The 21,907-nt window shown below is 50.9% G+C and overlaps 9 protein-coding genes across 9 annotated transcripts; 3 read left to right on the top strand and 6 right to left on the bottom strand.

Moving 5' to 3' along the window:
- Positions 1–182: 182 nt before the first annotated feature.
- Positions 183–2,787, top strand: PEX2_049080 (putative actin binding protein; the record flags this gene model as incomplete). The annotated part of the gene is made up of 4 exons (XM_016742183.1): positions 183–384; positions 447–634; positions 693–2,630; positions 2,701–2,787. The coding sequence occupies 4 exons, from the start codon at positions 183–185 to the stop codon at positions 2,785–2,787; spliced, it is 2,415 nt and encodes an 804-aa protein (XP_016595261.1).
- Positions 2,788–3,305: 518 nt separating this feature from the next.
- On the top strand, positions 3,306–5,858 carry PEX2_049070 (dynamin-related GTPase DNM1; the record flags this gene model as incomplete). The annotated part of the gene is made up of 3 exons (XM_016742182.1): positions 3,306–3,404; positions 3,500–5,479; positions 5,544–5,858. The coding sequence occupies 3 exons, from the start codon at positions 3,306–3,308 to the stop codon at positions 5,856–5,858; spliced, it is 2,394 nt and encodes a 797-aa protein (XP_016595260.1).
- A 282-nt stretch (positions 5,859–6,140) lies between these two features.
- Positions 6,141–7,633, bottom strand: PEX2_049060 (uncharacterized protein; the record flags this gene model as incomplete). The annotated part of the gene is made up of 4 exons (XM_016742181.1): positions 6,141–7,132; positions 7,204–7,220; positions 7,275–7,300; positions 7,364–7,633. The coding sequence occupies 4 exons, from the start codon at positions 7,631–7,633 to the stop codon at positions 6,141–6,143; spliced, it is 1,305 nt and encodes a 434-aa protein (XP_016595259.1).
- Positions 7,634–7,901: 268 nt separating this feature from the next.
- On the bottom strand, positions 7,902–10,479 carry PEX2_049050 (uncharacterized protein; the record flags this gene model as incomplete). Its single annotated transcript, XM_016742180.1, has 2 exons — positions 7,902–9,674; positions 9,739–10,479. The coding sequence occupies 2 exons, from the start codon at positions 10,477–10,479 to the stop codon at positions 7,902–7,904; spliced, it is 2,514 nt and encodes an 837-aa protein (XP_016595258.1).
- A 310-nt stretch (positions 10,480–10,789) lies between these two features.
- Positions 10,790–13,061, bottom strand: PEX2_049040 (ELMO/CED-12 family protein; the record flags this gene model as incomplete). The annotated part of the gene is made up of 3 exons (XM_016742179.1): positions 10,790–11,244; positions 11,326–12,700; positions 12,795–13,061. 3 exons carry the CDS (start codon positions 13,059–13,061, stop codon positions 10,790–10,792), a joined length of 2,097 nt encoding a protein of 698 aa, XP_016595257.1.
- Positions 13,062–13,624: 563 nt separating this feature from the next.
- On the bottom strand, positions 13,625–15,137 carry PEX2_049030 (protein phosphatase regulator REG1; the record flags this gene model as incomplete). The annotated part of the gene is made up of 2 exons (XM_016742178.1): positions 13,625–14,603; positions 14,674–15,137. The coding sequence occupies 2 exons, from the start codon at positions 15,135–15,137 to the stop codon at positions 13,625–13,627; spliced, it is 1,443 nt and encodes a 480-aa protein (XP_016595256.1).
- Positions 15,138–18,490: 3,353 nt separating this feature from the next.
- tma22 (putative RNA binding protein Tma22) lies at positions 18,491–18,958 on the top strand (the record flags this gene model as incomplete). Its single annotated transcript, XM_016742177.1, has 1 exon — positions 18,491–18,958. The coding sequence occupies one exon, from the start codon at positions 18,491–18,493 to the stop codon at positions 18,956–18,958; it is 468 nt and encodes a 155-aa protein (XP_016595255.1).
- A 168-nt stretch (positions 18,959–19,126) lies between these two features.
- Positions 19,127–20,555, bottom strand: PEX2_049010 (uncharacterized protein; the record flags this gene model as incomplete). The annotated part of the gene is made up of 2 exons (XM_016742176.1): positions 19,127–19,859; positions 19,915–20,555. 2 exons carry the CDS (start codon positions 20,553–20,555, stop codon positions 19,127–19,129), a joined length of 1,374 nt encoding a protein of 457 aa, XP_016595254.1.
- Positions 20,556–20,994: 439 nt separating this feature from the next.
- Positions 20,995–21,597, bottom strand: PEX2_049000 (CGR1 family protein; the record flags this gene model as incomplete). The annotated part of the gene is made up of 3 exons (XM_016742175.1): positions 20,995–21,135; positions 21,303–21,448; positions 21,537–21,597. The coding sequence occupies 3 exons, from the start codon at positions 21,595–21,597 to the stop codon at positions 20,995–20,997; spliced, it is 348 nt and encodes a 115-aa protein (XP_016595253.1).
- Positions 21,598–21,907: the final 310 nt, after the last annotated feature.

The raw sequence follows: 21,907 nt of genomic DNA, 5'->3' as shown, positions 1-21,907 counted from the left end.
CCCCCCCCCCCCCCCCCCCAACTTATATCACACCACAACACCAAGAGCTTTGACTACTTTATGCTGACACTGCATGAGACACAGATTTTGTAACAAAAAAAAGCAAACATCCCCTCCCACGTGGACACATCCAAAACTTGACACGCTTTCCCTTCCCTCTCCCCATCTATCTGCCGGAAGTCATGGCTTCTCTCAACCTCTCGTCCAATGGCCCCTCGATATCGAAAAGTTATCAGACAGTGGTGAATGCACCACCCCCTTCTGGGAATGGAGGGTCTTCCACTTATGGTCAATGGGCTGTTTACTCGGTTTCTACCCCGCTTGTCAGTGCCTTCCAGCAAGATGGAGGTAAGGAGAGTGTCCTTAAGGTTCAGAGCACCGGAGGTTAGTGATCCCGTTACTTTTTATCAAGCCCCTCATCTCATATTGACAAATCTTACTGTCAGAGGGTGAATTGGCCGATCTCATCGAGGAATTTTCCGAAGGACGGGTGCAATTCGCCTACGTGAAGGTGACGGATTCCAACACCGGTCTCCCCAAGAACGTCCTCATTGGCTGGTGTGGAGAAGGTGTACCGGAACGAACAAAAGGTTACTTTACTAGCCACCTGGCCACAGTTGCCAAGTTCCTTCATGTGAGGAGTTTCCTTCCTATGACGCAACTCCCGCGGTGAGACTGACTTGGCTGGATAGGGATACCATGTGCAGATCACAGCCCGAGCAGATGGGGATCTAACCCCCGAGGGAATCGTCCAGCGGGTGGCCGATTCCTCTGGCTCCAAGTATTCAGCAGGCGCTGCTTCTGCCCCGGCCCCAGCCCCGCGACCTGCCGTGGCTAGCAAGCCTGCCTTCACGCCGACTCGATCCGGGGGTATCACTCCCAGCCCAGCTACCCGCGTACAGCCCACACCTTCAAGAGCTGGCCTGAATGATGATGGTTGGGGTGCTGATGCTCCTCCCGTGACTCGCACCCAATTGGAAAAGGTACAATCGGCTTACCAGCCCACTCGGGTGAACCTGCAAGAACTCAAGGCAGGCCCCACAGCGAGTCGCCAACCTGCCGCGACTACCTCGGACGATTCTAGCGATGTGGTTAGAGGTGGTTACCAGCCAGTGGGTAAAGTCGATATTGCTGCAATTCGGAAGCAAGCTGCCGCATCCGGTCAGCTGAAAGATGAGCGCCCGGCAATTATCAAAGGCTCTTATGAACCCGTTGGCAAAGTTGACATCGCTGCCATTCGAGCTAGAGCACAGAAGCCGGAAGGCACCAGTGACAACGTCCTACCGAGCGCAGCCAACCAACAGCCAACAACCTTGCCCGAGCGACCTGCACCATCTGTTGCCTCGGAGCGCTTGACCACACTACCTAAACCAAGGGCTGCCAATAAGTTTGGTTCTAGCCCCTCGTTCCCAGGAACAAAGCCGCCCCTCCCAACTGGTCTTGGGCCTAAGCCAAGCTCGAGCGCACAGATTGGAGCTGCGAGCCGAACTTTTGCCGATGAGGGAGGCAAGACACCAGCTCAAATTTGGGCGGAGCGTAAGGCCAAGGAGCGTGGAGTGGCTTCGTCGCCTGGAAACACTGAGCCTACCTCGACCCTTGCCCCGATTCAAAGCCAAACTAGTGGCCAGGGCGAGTGGAAGAGCTCCTATGCGGGCAAGTCCTGGGCTCCTGTTCAAACCGCACAGGAGAAATCATATATTCCTGAACAGCCTATTGACGCGAAGGCCAATGATCAACAAGAGGATGGACCGCAACCTCATGTGAGTGATATTCGCGACCAATTCGCTCATGACACGCCTGCACCTACGCCCGCGCCCGCGCCACTCGCTCCTCCTGCACCACCCGTTCCGCAGGCCAGTCGCCCTATTCCTGTACCGGGGCTGTCCTCTGGGCCCATCGAGTCCGAGCCCGAGCATGATGCCCAGCAGGTTCTGCCAACTCCCCCACCGCAGCCTCCTCGCTCTCCGACACCCCCCACTCCCCCGGTCCGTGAGAGCTCGCCGATCCAAATTGCCATGCCGGTTGGACACAGCGCTGCCGACAGCGTTGCGGATGTCCACGAGGAACAGCATTCTCCTCCCCCTGCTATGCCCGTTCGGAGCCTCCAAGAAGTCGTTCCAGATGAACGAGATATTGAGGATGATTCTCACGACCTGGGCCGTGCGGCGGCTGAAGCAACTGCTCCTCAGCATCCTCAGGAGCCCGAGCAGCCCCAAGGTGGACCGCGAGCTCTAATCCAGTACGACTACGAGAAGGCCGAGGATAATGAGATTGAATTGCGAGAGGGAGAGTATGTGACCGACATTGAAATGGTGGACCAGGATTGGTGGGTAGGTGTCAATACTCAGGGTGAGCGTGGTCTCTTCCCGGCCAACTATGTGGAGATTGTGGAAGACAACGAACCTGTGTCACACACAACGGCCGGCTCCCACCACTATGAAGCAGAGCCAGAGCCAGAGCCAGAACCTGCTCCTACTCCCATCCCGGCCGCACCCACCCCTGCCGCTGCCGCTGCACCGTCAGCGGCTACTCCAGGCTCCAAAGGTGTCACAGCCACAGCTTTGTATGACTATGAAGCCGCCGAGGATAACGAAATCGGTTTCCCTGAAGGCGTGAAGATTACCAACGTGGTAAGTAGAACAATCCCTGTATATCTCGGCCTTTGCGCCCTCGCTATCTACAATGCTAACTTGGTTGTAGGAATTCCCGGATGATGACTGGTGGCTTGGTGAGTACAATGGCAAACAGGGTCTATTCCCTGCCAACTATGTTCGTCTGGACGAGTGATTGGATCATACATAGATACTCCGAGTCGAGCAATGCGACAAGGGGGAATTCAAATTCTGTTGATTCGCCAAACTAGATCTGACTGTATTCGTGATTCTTTTCGAGCATAAAAAATACCCAGTTCACTACCAATCTCAATTCAAATCGAGTCAATAAAGCTCGCTCGAATGACTAGTCATCCTGTAGATAAACATATGTCTCTTCTTATCCCTTTCTAGTCTATTATACCACATACATTCCATATATTTCATATATATTTCATGTAGTATGTGCATATATCAAATCATCGACGTCATGACCAGTAGCATGTGCTTATGTCAGCATCACGTGTGCCGAAAAAGTGGCCATAAACAATGTTCCCAAGGTTCCAAGGAGAGTTGCTCAGGCCTACAGGGATCCCGGTGACCGTTCGCACGCGACCTCACTTTGCGTACCTTTTCCAGTTTTCCCTCTTTTCTTAACTCCGAGCCCTAACTCTTCCCTGTGCGTCTCAAGGTGCCTACCTTCAGTTCGACATCATGACATCGCTGGGCGAGGATCTGCTCGTGACAGTGAACAAGCTTCAGGATCTGGTCTTCAATACCATTGGAAATGATTCCTTGGATTTGCCCCAAATTGTGAGTCTGGTCTGGTAGAGAGCCCTCGGAGTTTTGAGAGGAGTTACCATTTCATACCCGGTCAATCCCAAGACTAATCCCCACCTCCCTCTTAGGTTGTTGTTGGTTCCCAGTCATCCGGAAAGTCTTCGGTCCTAGAGAATATAGTCGGAAGGGACTTTCTACCAAGAGGTAGCGGAATTGTCACCCGGCGGCCCTTAATCCTGCAACTTATCAACGTGCCCAGTGACCGTGATGATAAGCCGGAAACCGATGAGGTCCATATCCCACACACGGCTGCTAGTGTTGCCGGTCAACACGAATGGGCCGAATTCCACCACCTGCCGGGGCGCAAGTTTGATGACTTTGGACAAGTGAAGCAAGAGATCGAAGCGGAGACGGCAAGGATTGCAGGAAGCAACAAGGGCATCAATAGACAACCGATCAATCTCAAGATCTTCTCACCTCATGTGCTTAACCTCACACTCGTGGATCTCCCTGGACTGACCAAGGTTCCCATTGGTGACCAACCGTCCGATATTGAAAAACAAACACGGACCTTGATTCTGGAATATATCGCCAAACCGAACAGCATAATCCTTGCGGTCTCTCCCGCCAATGTCGACCTGGTCAATTCCGAGGCGCTGAAGCTTGCCCGTCAAGTGGATGCCATGGGCCGAAGGACGATTGGTGTGCTGTCAAAGCTGGATCTTATGGACCACGGCACCAATGCGATGGACATCCTATCTGGACGTGTGTACCCCTTGAAGCTTGGATTCATCGGCGTTGTCAACAGGTCCCAGCAGGATATCCAATCTGGAAAATCGCTCTCCGATGCATTGCGCGCAGAATCCGAGTTCTTCCGGCATCACCCAGCTTACAGGAACATGGCCAACCGTTGCGGTACGCACTTTTTGGCCAAGACCCTGAACACAACCCTGATGTCTCATATTCGAGACCGGCTTCCGGATATCAAGGCTCGGCTGAACACCTTGATGGGTCAGACTCAGCAAGAGTTGGCCAGCTATGGAAACAAACAGTTCAGTGGCGAAGAACACCGGGGGTCATTGATTCTTCAGCAGATGACCAGATTCGCTGCCTCATTCATCTCATCTATCGATGGAACTTCATCGGAAATCTCCACCAAAGAGCTATGCGGTGGAGCAAGAATTTACTACATTTTCAACTCTGTTTTCGGAAACTCACTGGAAACAATTGATCCCACTCATAACCTGACTACCTCCGATATCCGAACCGCCATCCGAAACTCAACAGGTCCTCGCCCCAGCCTCTTTGTCCCGGAGTTGGCCTTTGATTTGCTGGTCAAACCACAGATTAAACTCCTCGAATCACCCAGTCAGCGATGTGTGGAGCTGGTCTATGAGGAGCTTATCAAGATCTGCCACACATGTGGCAATCAAGAACTGCTGCGTTTCCCTCGTCTCCAGGGGAAGCTGATTGAGGTCGTGTCTGATCTTCTTCGCGAGCGCCTAGGCCCCTGCTCAACTTATGTAGAATCTTTGATCTCAATCCAAAGAGCTTATATCAACACCAACCACCCGAACTTCCTCGGCGCCGCAGCTGCTATGTCTTCAATCATGCAGAACAAGCAGGACGAAGAAAGAAAAGCCGTGCTAGCAGAGGAAAAAAGAAAGCGTGAGAAGCGACGTCAAAAGGAACTGGGAGCTCCCAATGGCAATACGGGAGGCCCCGACGAAGAAGAATATGGTGACAAGCAAAACCTTCCCATCCGAACCCACTCCTCTAAGGGATCGCGGAGCATGTCCCCTCACGTTGGTCGCACAGGCGAGAATGGCATTGCTGCTACTTTGAATGGCGCTCAGTCGAACTATGCTGCGTTCGGTGGCGGTGCCTCGAACACTGCCCGGGACTCGTTCCTGAATTACTTCTTCGGCAAGGAAGGTACTCACAACATGGCCATGTCGCCGGCAGGCATGAACAACAACCGGCAAGGACCACATGTTAGTGAGCCCAGCATTAGCCAGAGCATTCGGCGTGCCGAGCCTCGAGCTCCCATTATGCCGACTGAGGAGTACACTGCACCATCGGAGTATGGCGGTGACATGTCTGTCTTCGTAAGTACCACTGCGCAGGCGTTTTTAAGCTTTACATGCATCTGACTAACTTCAATTCGTATAGCCCCATGAGAACACTGAGCCTGCACTCACAGACCGTGAGATGCTCGAAACCGAGCTCATTCGCCGTCTCATCTCATCATACTTTAACATTGTCCGAGAGACCATCGCAGATCAAGTTCCCAAAGCTGTCATGCACCTCCTTGTTAACCACTGCAAGGACGTAGTACAGAACAGACTCGTGAGCGAACTTTATAAAGAAGATCTTTTCGGCGAGCTTCTCTACGAAGATGATGGTATCAAGGCCGAGAGGGAGAAGTGTGAGCGGCTCTTGGAAACATACAAGGAAGCTGCCAAGATTGTGGGCGAGGTGTTATAGATGGTTTTCTGTTTTTATTATTTTGGTCTGGCTCGGGGGTAGCCTGGGTGATCTTGATTCTGCGTCATGCTTGACGCCTTTCCACTCAAATGGTGTGGAAGTTGTTGCTTTTCATCTCAATTTTATGTACAACTATGGCGGCCTGCACATGATATCAATATATCTTTCCTTCTATTGGTGGGCATCGGTAGCTCTCGGAAGTGTAACCAGTTGTAAGATAAACCCGATATGTCACTGTTTATGTAGAGTATATAGGTCAAGACACTCATCTAATATACAAGATCACTGAGCCTTTTTGGCAACGCTTCGTAAACGTGCACCCTCGAAGCCATATAAAGCACCCCCGACAAACACCAGAGCCGCGCCGACCAAGACACCCCCAACCAAATGATTCCCAAAGAGATAGATGGACAGGAGTAGCGAAACCAATTTGCGGACATTCAAGAAAATAGTAACAGTCAATGACGATGACTTGGCCGACAAAAGATGAACTCCCCGGATACACAGGTACTGCGTCAGTGCATTCATCGCCAGATACGCCACCTGAACCGGCAGATGCGCCAGCAAAGCCTTCACAGCCCCAACCTGGCAGATCTGACCCAGCACCGAGAAAGCAGTGCTCCCAACCGCACCCTTCGAAGCCCACAGCTCCGAATCTAAATGCGACAGCAAAGAAGGTGACGAAGCCACCACCCGCCACTGACCCAGCAGCTGCGGGCAACTCGTCAAGAAAAGCGGCAGAGAAAGCGCGTGCGAGTAGAAAAGTGCCTCTTTCCAATGATCCCTACCGTAAGTCGCGTACAGTCGGTCTGCATAGATCCCCTGGAAGGCAGAGAGGACCATCGCGAGCGCGAGGATCGTGAAGCCCGTCACGGTCGTCATTGTGTCCGCCGCATCGGAGTTGACGTTAATAGACACACCTTTGGATTGCGCGTCGGCCATGGCGGCTGCCGCCACGCCCACTGTCAGCATACTCACCGAAGCGATCTGCCCACGGGAGTAGCGCTTGCCGTTGTATATGTAGCCGATAACCATTGAGGCGACAGGGCCTGCGGACCGGAGGATGATGTGGAGTGGGACGGAGATCTTGTATGCGAAAGCCCAGTTGTTGAGGAGGTTGACGCTTACAAAATAAGCGGTGTATACCACCCATGAGCGTAGTGGGATGGCGCGGGGGTTCAGGAATAGGGCTCGCGGTCCAGCTGAGGGGGATAAGAAGCTCGGGATGGTGAATAGGGCGCAAATGGCGAATTGAGCGAATGTTATTAAGGGACCTGTGCGAGGAACGGGGTTGGTTAGGATATGCGATGTGGTTGTTTTCATTAGTTCTGGTTGTCGTGCTTACCGGCAGTGGGCTGTTCTCTAGAGATATGAGATTAGCATTGTGTTTTGGATTGACCTGGCTTGTTGACTTACTTGATAATGGCCTCTAGCGCAAAGACCTGTACACAAGATCAGTCCTGTTTTACCTCCATAGCAGCGTTGGATGTTCTCGAGACACCCACATTGGCACAGCAGCCCCCGAAGATAAGAGAAATCATGAGAACCATGCTTGTCCAGCTAGGAACCGCCGCATGGGCGGCGGCGGCAACGAGGCCCGGGGCATCTTTCTTCAATTGGGCATAGTCAAGCTTGTCCTCGGATTTTCGAGGTCGAGAAGTGTGGGATGAAGTGAGGTTCGCGTTTTCATTTGTGTTCACAGCAGAGACTCGAGAGCGATTGATCAGGTAGGAGTCATCGTGTCCCCGTTTCGAGGGCTCATGATCATTGAGCATTCTACTTTGGTGTGAGTGACCGAGCTTTTATAGAGAGGAATTGTGAAGATAATTGACTTACCTTTTAAGAGTTGTCAAAGGGCTATGAAATGGTAAAGGTGGTTAGAAGAAAGAAAGCTGGGGCTGAAGATAAGAAAGTGGATCACGAGATATGTACTCTGTACAGAGAACGGGTCTACAACATACATGTAGGTATATAACTGTATAGTATATAGTAACGTAGTAGTACATTAAATAGTTCATTAACTTATGATACATAGTAATACACTCAATCAACAATATCATCGTCGCTGAGAATCAATTTCTCTTCCTCTTCGGGCAGTCGAGATCCAAAAGTATTACTGCTGCGTTGTTTCATACGCAACTGTGCCGGAGACTCCTCCATATCGTCCATTTCATCATTACGAAGATTCTCGTTGGCCCGAATTCTGGTAATTTTATCCAACTGCCAACAATCCGGGTCCTGACGCCGGATTGCAGCCATATAGGGCAATTGATGAAGCAGTAGATCATGTCGGGGCATCATCGTGATCACACTCGGAGTAGTATCTTTTTTCCCTGAGTTGACCAATGCTAACTTTCCTACTTGGAGGGTTTTCCAGGAACTGACCCCCGCGAGGTCAGAGCCATTCCGAGAAAGATGCTGCTGTCCCAAAGGATCGAGTGATCGGTTCATCCATGAGTCGATCAGTCCATCGATTTCCTCAGCCTCTCTCCACAATCGCAGAGATGCCGGGTAGAACATCTTGTAGGCATCACCCGCGCGGCTTCGTCCAGTTCCAGACCCAATCCGTCTCTTGACCGGGTATGGAAGGGCGAAAAGAAGACCACGCGCCGCCACTTGGAAACTCATCTCCTCCTGCCGGAGCACGTCGACGCCGCTGCCGAACGATGTGATTCCGGTTCCTATTCCGGCCCGTCCCCCTTGCCCTGGCCGGCGGTCGGCGCTGAGAATATCGCTATCGGAGAGCGCATCGATGCAGTTATTAAAATAGTCCGTGAAATCATCCCCATCGCAAGATGGAATGTAGTTCTCATGGAGAGCACTGACGAAGGTTGATATGTCAGTGCCGGTCTCATCAACAAGATCATTGACCAATACCTGCGAAGCTTTTGGTCGGGCATATTGGCGTAGATATTCCGGTGGCGGTGGAAGGATCTCGACACCACCCTCGATCAGACTCGGGTCCATGCGTTTGTTGTAAACGATCTTTCCAACAGCGTGGAACATGCCCAGACTTGCCTCTCTCTGAGTTATCATCTTGAGGGACTCTTTCTCCATCGCCGTCAAAGCAACCTCGCCTCGAGCTTTCTTTGTTTTAGCCACGCTACCTCCCCATCTCCCCGTATCGTCCCCCTTGAGACAGAGGAACTCGAGAGAGGAGATTGCACTGCGGATATCGCCGATTTCAGAGATGCTTTCTATAACACCCGGCCCAGGTATCTGGACACGTCTGGAGTTTCGCGCCTCTCTGTCCAAAATGGACCGCAATGCTTTGTGCATAAAAGTGGGGGCAATACTGTTGAAATCCAATATCGTTGTCCCGGGGTGATTGTAGATCGTGGGCCCCAGTAACCGGTGAACTGTAAGGCTATCTGAGATTGAGGACGCAGACCCTAACAAAGTCTCCGACACGATGATCACGATGGGCGGGTGATTCGATCCAAAATTGCCCCGGGCATGATCGTTCGCAGAGGCAGCCAAATATCGCTGAAGAGACGTCCGAAACGCCGTGAGGGCGGAGGACGCCCGGCCAAGCATGGTTGGAAACTCCTCTATAAGGAGTATCCGGTGGTCCCGAGGTTTCTCATCTTTCTGGGCATCCAGCTCGCTGGCATTTTCGAGGTCAAGCCCTCCAAATTTATCACCTCGCCCAAGGAACTCTTCAAAGTGTGCGCCCACGGATTGGTAATCGTGAGCTCCAAATTCCGAAACCGGGGGGTTCTTCCACTCAACAATGTCGTAACCAATTGACTCGGAGAGCAGGGACACAGTGGTCGTTTTCCCGCTGCCTGCCGGACCCCGTAGGACAAGTAACCTCTGCATATTGTCAGAACCGCATTCAAACCAACCTCAAATAATCCTCGGCCGATCAAAAACTCACTTCAGAACGCCTCCCAGCAAAAGCATCTTCCAGCCAATGCTGTACATCCGAGACCTTCTTCTTATGAACAGCCAATTCGCCCAGGTTAGCTGGAGCGAATCGCTGAGCCCATGGTCGACGGTCCGGTTCGCCAACTAGTTGCGCAACCAATGGCTCCTTTGCAGTGCCGTTTCCAGCATCTGTGGACAGAAGGAAGCGTTTTGCCGTTTTCCGCGGCGGTTTGACTGGGGCTTTTAGCTTTGGCTTTGGCGCTGGCTTTGGTGCAGGTTGACGAGTCTGGCTAGAGCTCGCGGCCGTCAGACCCGTTGCCGCCCGCTCATTAGCTAGGTGCTGTGTGAAGATTTCATCGTAGGAGTCGTAATCATCCTCAATCAGGTCCACGTCGACAGTCTCCCTGACCGGAGGGAGGGACTGCTTCTCGGCCTTTTGTGGTGCCCATCGCTGCCCCTCTGTTGCGGGTTGGAAGAAGCTGTGCAAGGACTTGGATTTCGAGTCTGGGTTTGGTGTAGGTTTCGTCTTTTTGTTTGGAGAAGGCGAGGAGGAGGGGAGCCGGGTTGATGGTGTTGTACCGCGCGAGTAGGAGGATTTTGGGCGTGAGGAGAGGGCGAAGGGTTCTGTTGGTTCAATAGGACTGGAGCTATCTGAGATGATGACCGGGGCGGCTTTTCGTTTTAATTTTGCTTTGGGCTCTTGCGTTGAATCCTTAGATTTGCGTTGTCTCTTTGGAGGACGACCGTCCATGATGAGTTGGTCAAAAACGTGGAGAAAGTTGAGATACGCGTCCGATAAGCTTATGACGCCAAGCGGTGGGCCATTTGCCAGTTTTATAGATGTACGGAGTAAAAGAGATGAAGATATTGAAGACATAGAGATATATAAACGCAATTGTTAATTAAATTATATAGATTAGAACATTTATATTCAGACAAATCGCACACCGGGTATATTGACCAGAATCTGAGTCGGCAGAGCCAAAGAAACCAAAATCCCCCAAATAACCAAAGAGAAAAGAGAAAAGAGAAAAGAAACCTATAGAGAGGTCAAGTACTTCTTATGCGCCTCCAAACACATCATAGTAATAATCTTCATCCAAGCCATCTCTCGCAGGGACCTGGGGAGCCTCACCGGCGAAAGTGGCATCGTCAAACCGTACATTAAGCAGGCGGATTTTCAACCCATAATTGCTGACCAGGTCAATCAGCTTGCTTGTCTCTGCAGTGATGGGCTGCTGATTGAGGAGCATCAGCAGACCATCTAGCCATTCGGACGCAATGCTGTGCGAGGACGGCCGCAGCGTGAGTAGGACTACCTCCTTTTGGGTGGCTCTGCTGCTGGACCGAGCGTGGCTGTGATTTTTTCCATGTCCGGTGGCTGCGGAGGTCGCATATCCGTGGATGGTGATCTTGGTTGCGGGTTGACGGGGTGCAGTCTTCACGGTGGATGTAGAGGAATGATCTGGGTTGGTGGAGACGTTGGAGACTACAGATGAGACGATTGAGAGATCGACTGTTGAGGGCACGCCCCGGTGTTAGCAGCAAATACAAGATAGTAGGTGTTGGTTATAGGTAAGCGCTTGGTGACACTCACTTTTCTCTGGGAGGGTGTCCAACTCCGGAGCTCGGTCACCCATCAGGTTAAATTGACCGAAATGCAAGTATCGTCGGTTATGAGAGAGCTGGGCATATTGATACGTGGCAGTAGATTTCTGCACTGCCGCGGACTCTAACTTGGAGTGAGAGTCTAGAGCGAACCAGCTGCCTTGGAGCAAAGATCGGATTCGTTGCTCCTTGACAAACTGAAGAGCCTCATGGTGAAGTTCCTCGCGCACCTGTCGCAAATGTTGGCCCCATGCATCCTCGTACGTAAGTTCAAGGAGTTCCATCTGCAGCCCGCGCAATCGGTGGTATTCGAAATCGGCCAGCTCCTCTTCGACATCCTGGACATCCTTGATCCGAGCAGCTCCGCCAACCACCGACTCAATGAGGATGCGCACGAGCTCAATAATCTTGTCCAAGTCCTCTTCCTCGGCGGCAGTCGCCTTCCACAGGCGGAAGAAGGCCTGTAAGCCGGCAACATGTAGTCGGGTCCAATGCAATAGCAACGGCTGGAATAGTTTATCAAAGCCTGTGCGAGACTCTGAAATGAGATATGTTTTGGTGTCATCCATGTCAGACTTTTCGACCTCGAAATGCTCGTACAAGATGGATGTGACGGCCAAGGATGCCCGAGCGATCGGACACCGTTGTCGTGATGGCTTTGTAGAATGCTCTAAGAGCATATTTTGGAACTCATCCCCATGACTGCGAACATAATCCGCCAGATCCATCATACCCAGGAAGCCGACCTCGTAGAATTCCCCCGCCGGGCTCTCCGTCTCAAACCCAAGCCGCCTCCATTTTTCCGGATGGTGTCGTCTAGAGCGCCGTGTATCCTCGCCATGCTCGGTAGCCTCGTCGGTGTTCTTCTCCGGGTTGCTGGCGAGATAAATCCCCTTCAGCGCGCGGCGATGCTCAGGCTTCTCCTGGTTGACAGGGATATCTCGCCACTTGCGGAGCAGGATCTTGGTGAGGGACTGGAATTCCAGCAGCGGATGTGCCAGATCCTGAAGGGCGGAATCTTGCATAAGCACGTAGACTGCTCTGATAACGCCCAGATCCTGTAACTTCTGAATAAACTTAGGCCACTCCGCCTCAGGGTCGTGGGTGATGGAGTCGCGCATGAGCGAGTTGATCAATTGGAGCGCATTAGCACACAATGCATGGTCCGCAGAGGATAATCGGCTGACAAGCATTTCCAGAAACTGGGGGTAAATGGCGATTGCAGGCTTCAGGGCACGGAAGCCAAAGTTGTTGACCTGGGACGCGCGATTCCCCATGTACGGGTGGGAAACAATAGAGACGAGAATAGACATGGCGCCGCGGAGGATATTGACCAGGGGATGGGTGACGATCAGCTCGACAATCTAGAAAAACATTCGCATTAGCATCTGACATGACCGCGGAAAGGGAACAGGGACACAGGTAGAGAGCACTGCAATGGGTTCCAGGATAACTCACGCGCTCAACCAATTCCTGGTCAACACACTCCCACCCCTTGTCGACATCGAGTAGCCTTGAGAAACTGGTCAAACTATATGCCAGGGTATTTCCGCTTGCGTGAAGGGTTAGGTAGCGTAATCGTATCAGGCCGCCCTCTGCGATGAAGATGTCGGCGAAAGACGGGTCTCCGATGTTGCTTTGGAGCTTGAAGACGGCCATTTTGCGCACGGCATCTTCATCGCTACCTAGGCGCTCGACCAATTCGGCGACATTAACGGTTTCCATGTCTTTGAAGACAGTCCGAAAGACGGGGAAAGTTCAAGAAGACAAAGAGATCGGGGGGGGGGGGGTTGTGTTGTGGGGCAATTGGAATTTAAACGGTGATCTCTCGGTGATCTCGATCCTTTCAATTTAAGCATGAATAGATTAAATATTTCAATATTCCCCAAGAAGTTGAAGTTGAAGATTGGAGGGAAAACAAGAATAGCTGGGACACTAAATAGTTGTATGTCTCCCGAGGTCAACCCCCTACATTTTTATACACCCAACCTCGTAATTTCCCTGATCTATACATTATATCAGGGCTATATCTACGTATCTGATTGTGTATACAGCTGGAATTTCAATGTAATCCTTTTAATATATGTTATTTTGTATGCATTATGTTCGTTACATGAACCCTAACAATTAGTCCGGAGTGATTCTATACAAAAACAAGATACGCCAAATCCAATCCAAACACCATCTTTCCCAAAACGCCACAGGATGTAACCTGTTTTCTTTTCTTTTCCCAATATGTACGACGGGCTAGCCGTCCTCGTCAGTCGTAAAGATTGCAGTGATCAAGATTAGCGGCGCCAGCCCACATTCCAAATCACATGGGCAATGTCTCGGGCGGTGTTCACAGTGTCCACAACCCGGCCCAAGATACTACTGCTGGGGGTCTCGGTCTCGCCTTCCGGCATGATCATGCCCGAAGCAGTCAACCGGATCGCCCTATCCGATGCTGGATCATCTTCGATGAACCATGCGCGATCACGATCGGGATAATTGCCCGTGAAGTCCAGGCTGGGATCTTCGCATTCATCCAAAAGGAAGTTGGCCGAGGGCTCTGATGGCCCTGACGGACGTAGTGTCTCCACCGAGGGAGTCGGTGATACCGTCCGGGTGGGGGTGGTGGACCATCGGTCAAGGATCATCTGAGCGATGGGCTCGGGGGGATCCCCGCGATACTTGAGCGTGGTTGAGGGGAGAGGGGCGATGGTTTTCCCATCGCCGCTGAAGTTGTTGCGTGGGGTGGGGCGGTTGCTCAGGGAGGATCGGCTGGAAATTTGTCTCATCAAGACTACGCCGTCGTCGGAAGATGACTCTTCAAAGGTGACCGGCCAATCGTCCTCGTAGCCCTTGGCTTCGACCGCGATGCATTGTACGACTTCATTGTTGAAGTGAATATGGCGCCGTTCACCCGGTGATGTCATTCCAGACGATGATGAGGTAGTGAGAGTCCCACCGAGAGAGTAGGTCGAGCTTCCAGTCCGGTGATGCAATTGGTCCAAGTCTGTGTTTGATCTTGGGAACGGGGGCCGAGCCCAGCTGTTCTCGGCTTCTTGAGCCTTGAGGATGGCCCCGGCATGTTGAAGTAAGGTATGTTGAGATAGTGACCGCTGAAGAATAGCCTCGGATGCGGTCTTCTTCTTCAAGATTGGCTTCCGGTCGAGATAAGAGTTTGGTGTCTCCAAGCGACTTGGAGGGGGAGATGGAGAGGTTGCACGTTCGACGGAACTTTTTAATGGGCCGTAGAGCCAGGTGACATCGCAGTCCTTCAGCCTGGTTCAAAGTTTAGCGGGGTGAACAAAAGACGAAAGGATCAATGGGATCAATGGGATCCATAACCTACCAATTGAGACTTTCCGGCGATATCGTCTTCAGGTTGTGTTTGGCCTTGGCCCATGTCCTCCAAGAGGCATTCTCCAATCTAACTCCATTACTATAATCGTTCCTCCGACTCGTCACATAACGCCAGGAAGACCAGATATCCTCCTCCTTCCAGTCATGTGAAAGGTAGTCCACATGCCTAGATGGCTCATCCTCAATTAAGGTGTCATCTGCCGATGGGGTCTGTAACGTCCACGAAGATGGGTGTGATTCTGTTGATGCGTCGCTCACGTCCTCTGGTTCTTTGGCGCTGTGAAGGGATGCTGTGTCGTAGGAGGGTAGGATGAGTTCGTTTTCCGGTGCCAGGGGGTCTGGAGTGGGCGCGTAGGCGAGTTCTTCGGGGATAGAATTGAAGCTCGTAGAAGGAATCGCAGAGGGTAAATTTGCGACTGGGGAGGAGTCCCTCGCGTGACAGTCATCTTGCATGGGTGATTTTCTGGAGATGGCGTGATCTTCTAAGAAATATCGTTGCGTGGTGGGACCAGTGGGACACCGTAAAGGATCTGGGAAGGGCGAATGGGTTTCGCGAGGAGTCAACAACGTCGTCATTTCCCTTTTTCTTTGCAATGATGTGATTAATGAGGGAATAGTTTCGAGGCAATGGCCATCTAAAGATATAGCATATCCAGGTGATTGCACACTGGGGACAATATCCCAAGGATGAAGTAGGGAAGGAGAGAAAAAGAGGCGAAGTAATGGAAGAAAAGGAAGAAAATGAAGAGGAAGAGGAAGAGGGAGAAGGAGAGAAAGAAGGAAAGATAACCAGAGAGAGTCTGTGGAGGTGGAGATATGACTGTTCCCGGTTTTCTGGGGACTTTGGGGTTAGGGGAGGGGGGATTGGAGGGTTAGAGGAGGGTTAAAGGGATAAGAAAAAAAATAAAGCAAGTTATATTTTATTATATATTATGTATTATATCTGCTATAATATAATATATCTAAAATATATCTAAGATAGACATAAAATATATGTATAACATAGTATGTTGTAGAAGTTGCCACAATCGAATCCATTACGTCTAGTTCTAGTATTAGTCTTACTTGGGTCTAGTCCAGTCAGTCGAGCTATTATTATACGAGATAGTATTCTAATACTATACCAATACATAGAATACATAGAATAAAATACTCATCTAGACCGCACGATAAACCGTTTTGTCTCCACCAGATATGCAAGTCCTTTTTTAGTGGAATTGTATGCGTCTTTGTATAGGTAGATCCTGTGGGGTATACCGAGTATACGGAGTATATAGGATATACTATAAGAGTATTTTATGTACAATAGCTAGAACTAGAACTAGAACTGTTCAAGAAATATAAAGTATACTTACTCCGTACCAACTCCCCACCATAATCGCCATCACTATCGGAGTATCACGGAGCCATTCGGCCTAGAGCCTATAGCCCCCCGATGCATCCGCAGGGCCTGAGCACGTTAACTTTTCCAAGAGAGTCGGACCCCTTTGATCCACACGAGAGTTGACTGAATCTTTTTTGAATATATTTTTTATGAATATACTTACTCAACTGCCTAGGTAGGTCCTTAATCACAAGTTACTAACCGAGGCATTGGCGTTTCTAGAATGTCATGGTACGTACTTTTGTTATAGTAACCCATACTTTCTGCCTAGGTAGAGCTAGAGGACCCTGTTGGCTGTGTCAAATCATAGTATCAGAGGAAAACTTAGCCATGATCGACCGGAGATACGAGCCGAAGCTAAAAGCACAGAGCAATACTCCGTACGGAGTACAGAATATCTTAGAAGGGTTTATGGGGTATAAAAGATAGGAACCCAGTGGCGTATATGTTTAACTTTAGCCATTGACATCTTCGACTTTTTAGATTCCCTCAATTCCACAATTTCCCAATTTCCAACTAACTTCCAATGTTGTACACATGCACGGACAGCTCGAGGACATGCAAGATGGAGCTAAACATAACACAAGAAAGAAAAAAAAAATAGAAGGAAAAAAAAAAAGGGTACACACAGAATTGCCTTTGTCTGTGCGCTTGCATCGACAGCATCTGGGCAACCACTCACCGAGGTCAGTCATGATTGGCGGGTCAAAACCCTCGACATCGATTCTTCGGAGGCGCAATTGTTGACGCAAATCGCAAGCCAGTGATAACCGCCCGTCGCTGCATGCTACCGTGAAGTATTCGCGTTCAGGCCCTCTTAAATCTGGAGACTGGAAACCTGAAACACTATCTATATGGACCTATTCCTATACCATTGTAAGTTTCCATGTTCTGGCCCATCGTTAAAACCCCATCTCTCCGCGGAGGCTTGATCGGTAGGTAGCGCTAGTGCGATGTACACCCCAGTCTTTTCCCCACGGGCCTCTTTAACGTTTGTCATATTGAACGCCGATGATTGGCCCTGGACAGTATCAACCAAAGATACCTTCTCTGCACTGCTTTGACGCATGTCGCCAACACTTATATCCACAGGGGCAATCAATTCTCAATCTTCCCCACTGGCTTCGCGTCCAAGGCTCCTGATAATGCAGCTAGCGGATGGAGACCGGTTTTGACACCCGCCTGAATGCAAAATGCGAGACAAGACAGGGATTGCAAGGTTGCAATTGACTGCAATTGACTATCTTATCAGCCAATTGCGGATCGATCGTCAACCGGCGCACCAATTGGCGCGCCTGGCCCCTATCGTGATGATGGCCACAGCTGCACGTTAAACGGGTTCATGTCGAGGGATTTTTCGTTTTCTGTTTTCTGCATCGCCCCCGACTTTCCAGTTTCAGTCAACCGGGGGATGTGGGATTTAGCCCCTCCATCTGGGGGAGATTGGATCCATCGCACACCTGTCAAAAGGAGAGATTAGCAAAGATATGCAATGTCGTGCTGATGAGTGACGTTTGTCCAATCTGGACTTGTAAGAATGAACCCATTCGAATTGAGCATGTAAAGTGATCCAATAATGAGCAATGAGCACTACCATTATACTAATTTGACTAGTTTGCTTCTAAAGTAGCAGGGGGTATACGGAGTACAGAGTACAGAGTAGAGAGGGGAGACAATTAGTGACCGGCGTCATTGCACGTGATATTCCCAAATCGGCTTAGCTGGCAGAACTGCCCCTCCGCCCCCGCCATATGTTGATTCTCTGGCAGAGAAGAACAAGTCTAGACCGATACCAGTTACCAAGGTACTATTTTCATACATTATGGCTGAGGTAGAAACAACCCCAGCTGTGCAGGCAAGACATGTTGTCTACTGTGGAGGTGAGGACCCCCGTGGCACAAACCGCAACCCCAATTCGTTTGAGAACATAGCGCTGATGGAATCTCGATAGTTTGCACGTTACCCCCCGAGGTATGACCTTCGAATTCCCCCCCCCCCCCCCCCCCCCCCCCCCCCCCCCCNCCCCCCCCCCCCCCCCCAAGTCCCCAGCTCTCAGTCCCTCAGAATTGAAGGGCCCAGCCCACTCCTTTTCCCCGCTTCTTGCCCCTGCTTCTTAGCTCTCATCATCCGGGTCCCGGCGTTGTCGTGCGTGGCATAGCTCCTAGCCACTAGAAAGCGCCCACAGAGCCAGCATAAATTGCCGTTTGAATTATACTTGCATTGAAGATCTAATATGTTTCTGACGTGCGGGATTTTTTTTGGTCTAGTACTGCGAATTTGGAGGTACCGCTAAGAAATGCGAAGAATGGCTCAAGGATAACGAGTCGGATCTGTGGGACACACTATACTCTGAAGGTACGAAGCCTCCATGCTACTTGTATGGCTGATCACTACCTGCATTTGGCAATCCGCAATCCCGGAAATGGGAAATACCGACAATCTAACACTGGTTTTCTTACTATCAGATGCCCTGAACGCCAACCTCTCCACCCTCTCTGTCTCAGCGCAAGAACGCGCCGCTAAAGACGCCGCTAAGAAGGAGGCCAAAGCTGCCGCTAATGAGGCGCGCGATACCGAGCGCAAGGCCGCCTCTAAGATTCAGATTAAGCGTGTCGAACGGAACAAGCGCAAGTACGTGACGGTCGTGATCGGGCTGGAGGTCTTCGGACTGGAGAACAAGAAGATCGCAAAGGACCTGGGCAAGAAGTTTGCTACGGGTTCTTCGGTGACCCGCTCGCCTGCGGGTATCGAGGAGATCACTGTCCAGGGTGATGTCAGTGATGACCTGCGTGAATGGCTCCTCGAGATTCACGGCAAGAAGATCCCCGCGTCTAATATCGAATTGATTGAAGACAAGAAGAAGAAGAAGAGCGAGGGGCCGATGGTATAATGACGAACACGAATCCTTTGCGGACTGGGTATCATGACATAAATCTAAAATAAAAGTACAAATTGAAGACAATTCAAGCACAAAACAGAATCGGTGGAAGCACAAGCTAGGTCGAATCTGGGAGGTCTAGGTCTAGTCCAAGGCTCCGGAATACAAAAAGACAACATTTCATAATTCATCCAGCACGCTCAAAGCATCGTGTTTCGCAGGTGATGATGCATCATGCCCTGACCGGATCGTCGAAGTCGGACCAGCCTTGTCCAGGCTCTCGCGGCGATCTGCGAGGTTGGACGGATATCGAACAGGCCCTGCATCAGACCCTGCACCTTTTCCCCCGAGACTGAGAACCTCATCCCACACTTCAGACTGAGGTGGCACAGAGGGCGAAGAGTGGTTTGACGTTGTCAAACGTGAGATCCCAGCGTGCGGAGACCAAAACTGTGGCCAGTTCTGGAGGACTAGAGCGAGTACAAGCACCAATAGCGCGCTTGTGGCAATGCCCCAGAAGATGCGTAGTCGACGACTGGTCCGGGTTTGCCATTCTGTTTCCCGCTGTTCCCAGCTATCGATTTCGTGCCGTACAGTCTCGAGTCGTTTGCCTAGTTCTTCGACACGCTGTCGGCCGGCTTTCATGCGTTGCTCTAACGCGTCGGCCTTTTCGATCTGTGGCTCGAAGCCCTTTAGGTCATTGAGTTGTTTGCGGATATCTTGATCTAACCCGGCGGTTTCGCGTTCAAAGTCGTTGAGAAGTGTTGACGCTGAGTCGGAGAGTTCCTGGAATGACGAGATAGTCGAGTGGAGTGCTGTGATTTTCTCAAGTAGATTGTAATAGGTGTAGTCCAGCCGACGGGTGACGTCTGTCGCTAACGTCCCAATCGAAGTCAATGCAGACCGTAGATACCTTGAAAGGGCCGTTAGTCAATCTCCTGCGTGCAAACAAGTCACAAGAAACATACTCCTCGCCCAACTTCCTCCGCTTCTTGACCTTCTCTAGGTCATCCATAGACAGAATCTCGTGCCGGCGGATAGGCCCCAATTGCTCATGCTGCTCAGGTGTATCAAGCAGACTTCCGTTCCGACCATCCGATAGTCCAGTAGTCGACTCAGACCCCCAACGACTTCGGGTCGTCTCCCTCGTAACCGGCCTCAGCAACCCATCATCACCCTCGCGGTCCTTATCCTTCCCGCCCGACCATGTAGGGAGCAATCCCCTCGCGCTCGCCGAGGAAGCTAGATGGCTCATGGGATTAGGGAAGCGCAGTTCCCGCGATTTGCTATATTTGCGGCGGTGGGACTTCGTGCCATCGAAGAGGGATGGCTCTTGCGACTGAGGGGATGGAGATGGACGAGTCCGATGCTCTCCTTTGGGGGAGATTTGGCGGTCATCGGAGCCATAGCGGTGTGAGCGGCGGGACTTTCTTCGGTCTGTTTGGCGGCTTTCTTGACTACCAAATCTAGAGAGGTCCTCTAATTTGGACTGGAGGTCGCTGGCTTGCTGGTTTTGGCTTGGGCTTCGGGTAGAGGCTTGGGTGGGTGGGAATGTGGCAGAGGCTGCTCGGGATGTTGAGAATGGTGCGTATTTATATGGAGGTTCCATGGTGGTACATTCTGAGAAGAAAGCTTGGGAAAGCTTGGAAGCTTGGAGGCTTGGAGGCTTGGTGTTGGTGTTGGAGTGTGGAGTTGGTCCCGGGGGTATCGATGACGCCAAGGCTAAAGACCGATCTGCGACTCTGCAGCTGACAGTATCAAACATTCTTCCCTACTACCTATAATGTATTGGTATATGATTACGCTAAAGAATAGATTGTGATTATAGAAAAACATTTGTCTTGCTCGCTAGTAGTGACCTATGACCTAACCTCAGAAAAAACGCCTGTAATCGAACAGCCCACGCCGGAATGAGTGTCCAGTCTGTCCCGCTAGGGACAAGGAAGAAGGAAGAAGCCTCAACAAGCCGATGTATATACACACAATGCAGTCCTGGAGGAGATGGAGAGATGGTATTGCCGGAGATATAGAGAAGGCCGTGAACAGCTTCAAGAGCTGAGCAGCTTGTTGCGCTTCTCTCTGCGCTTGAGACGGTCGAGTCTCTTGTGGTGCATCTTCTCGGCCATCTTCTCGTAACGTAGCTTCTCCTCCTTGGCTTCTCGGCGGTCCTTGATGCGCTGGATACGGGCCTGGAAGGGTTCATCGGTTAGTGATACCATCTTGGGAAGTCATGTGTTGTCGGAGATAATATCATTATTATGAAGACAGGCTGACCAGAAATGAAGACCAGACAAAGACATAAATGGGTAAAGGAAGTGAGACAAATCAAGAGAGAAAAGGAATAAGATCGACATACCTTCCTTTCAGCCTCGGCCTCTTCCTTCATCTCACGTTCAAGTTCCTTAACCGCGTCGCTGTGCTTCTTGAGCTCTTGACGCTTAGCGTATGAGGTCAAACCCGCAGTAGGGCGGAAAGCCTTATTGGTGCCATGCCAGTTTTTACCTGAAGGTCCGATGGGGTTAGCCGGGGAGATGAGGAACAGTAGGGAAGTGGGGACTGGGTATTATTTTTTTTTTTTTTTCTCACTTACCATTTTTCCGCATGCCGGTGGTCGGAGGCACGACTGGTGTCGTGGCCGTTGAGGTAGACATAGTAGGATATGTGACTTGGAAAAAAAGCAATTCCAAGTGGAAGATTCAAGAAAGTGGATTGGGTGGGAAGTAAACGTGAAGCAAAAGAGACGAGGCAAAACGGAGACCGAGTTTTTTCATTGATTATCTCGATCTGATAAAATGGCTTGGCGTCCGCTAAAGAGAGAAAATGCCTTCGGCCCAAATTTCCTGACTCCACCTTTCTTCTCATTTCCCACTTGACTTCCTCCGACAGGCTGTTTACAATATTTAGTGCCCATTTTCTTCCTAGGTTTCGGGCCTGTCCTCGTTTCCTTTCTCCTCGTTAGCT

This window comes from Penicillium expansum (genome assembly GCF_000769745.1).
Source record: "Penicillium expansum strain MD-8 chromosome Unknown contig159, whole genome shotgun sequence".
NCBI lineage: Eukaryota > Fungi > Ascomycota > Eurotiomycetes > Eurotiales > Aspergillaceae > Penicillium > Penicillium expansum.
This window is presented reverse-complemented; position numbering and strand designations above follow the sequence as displayed.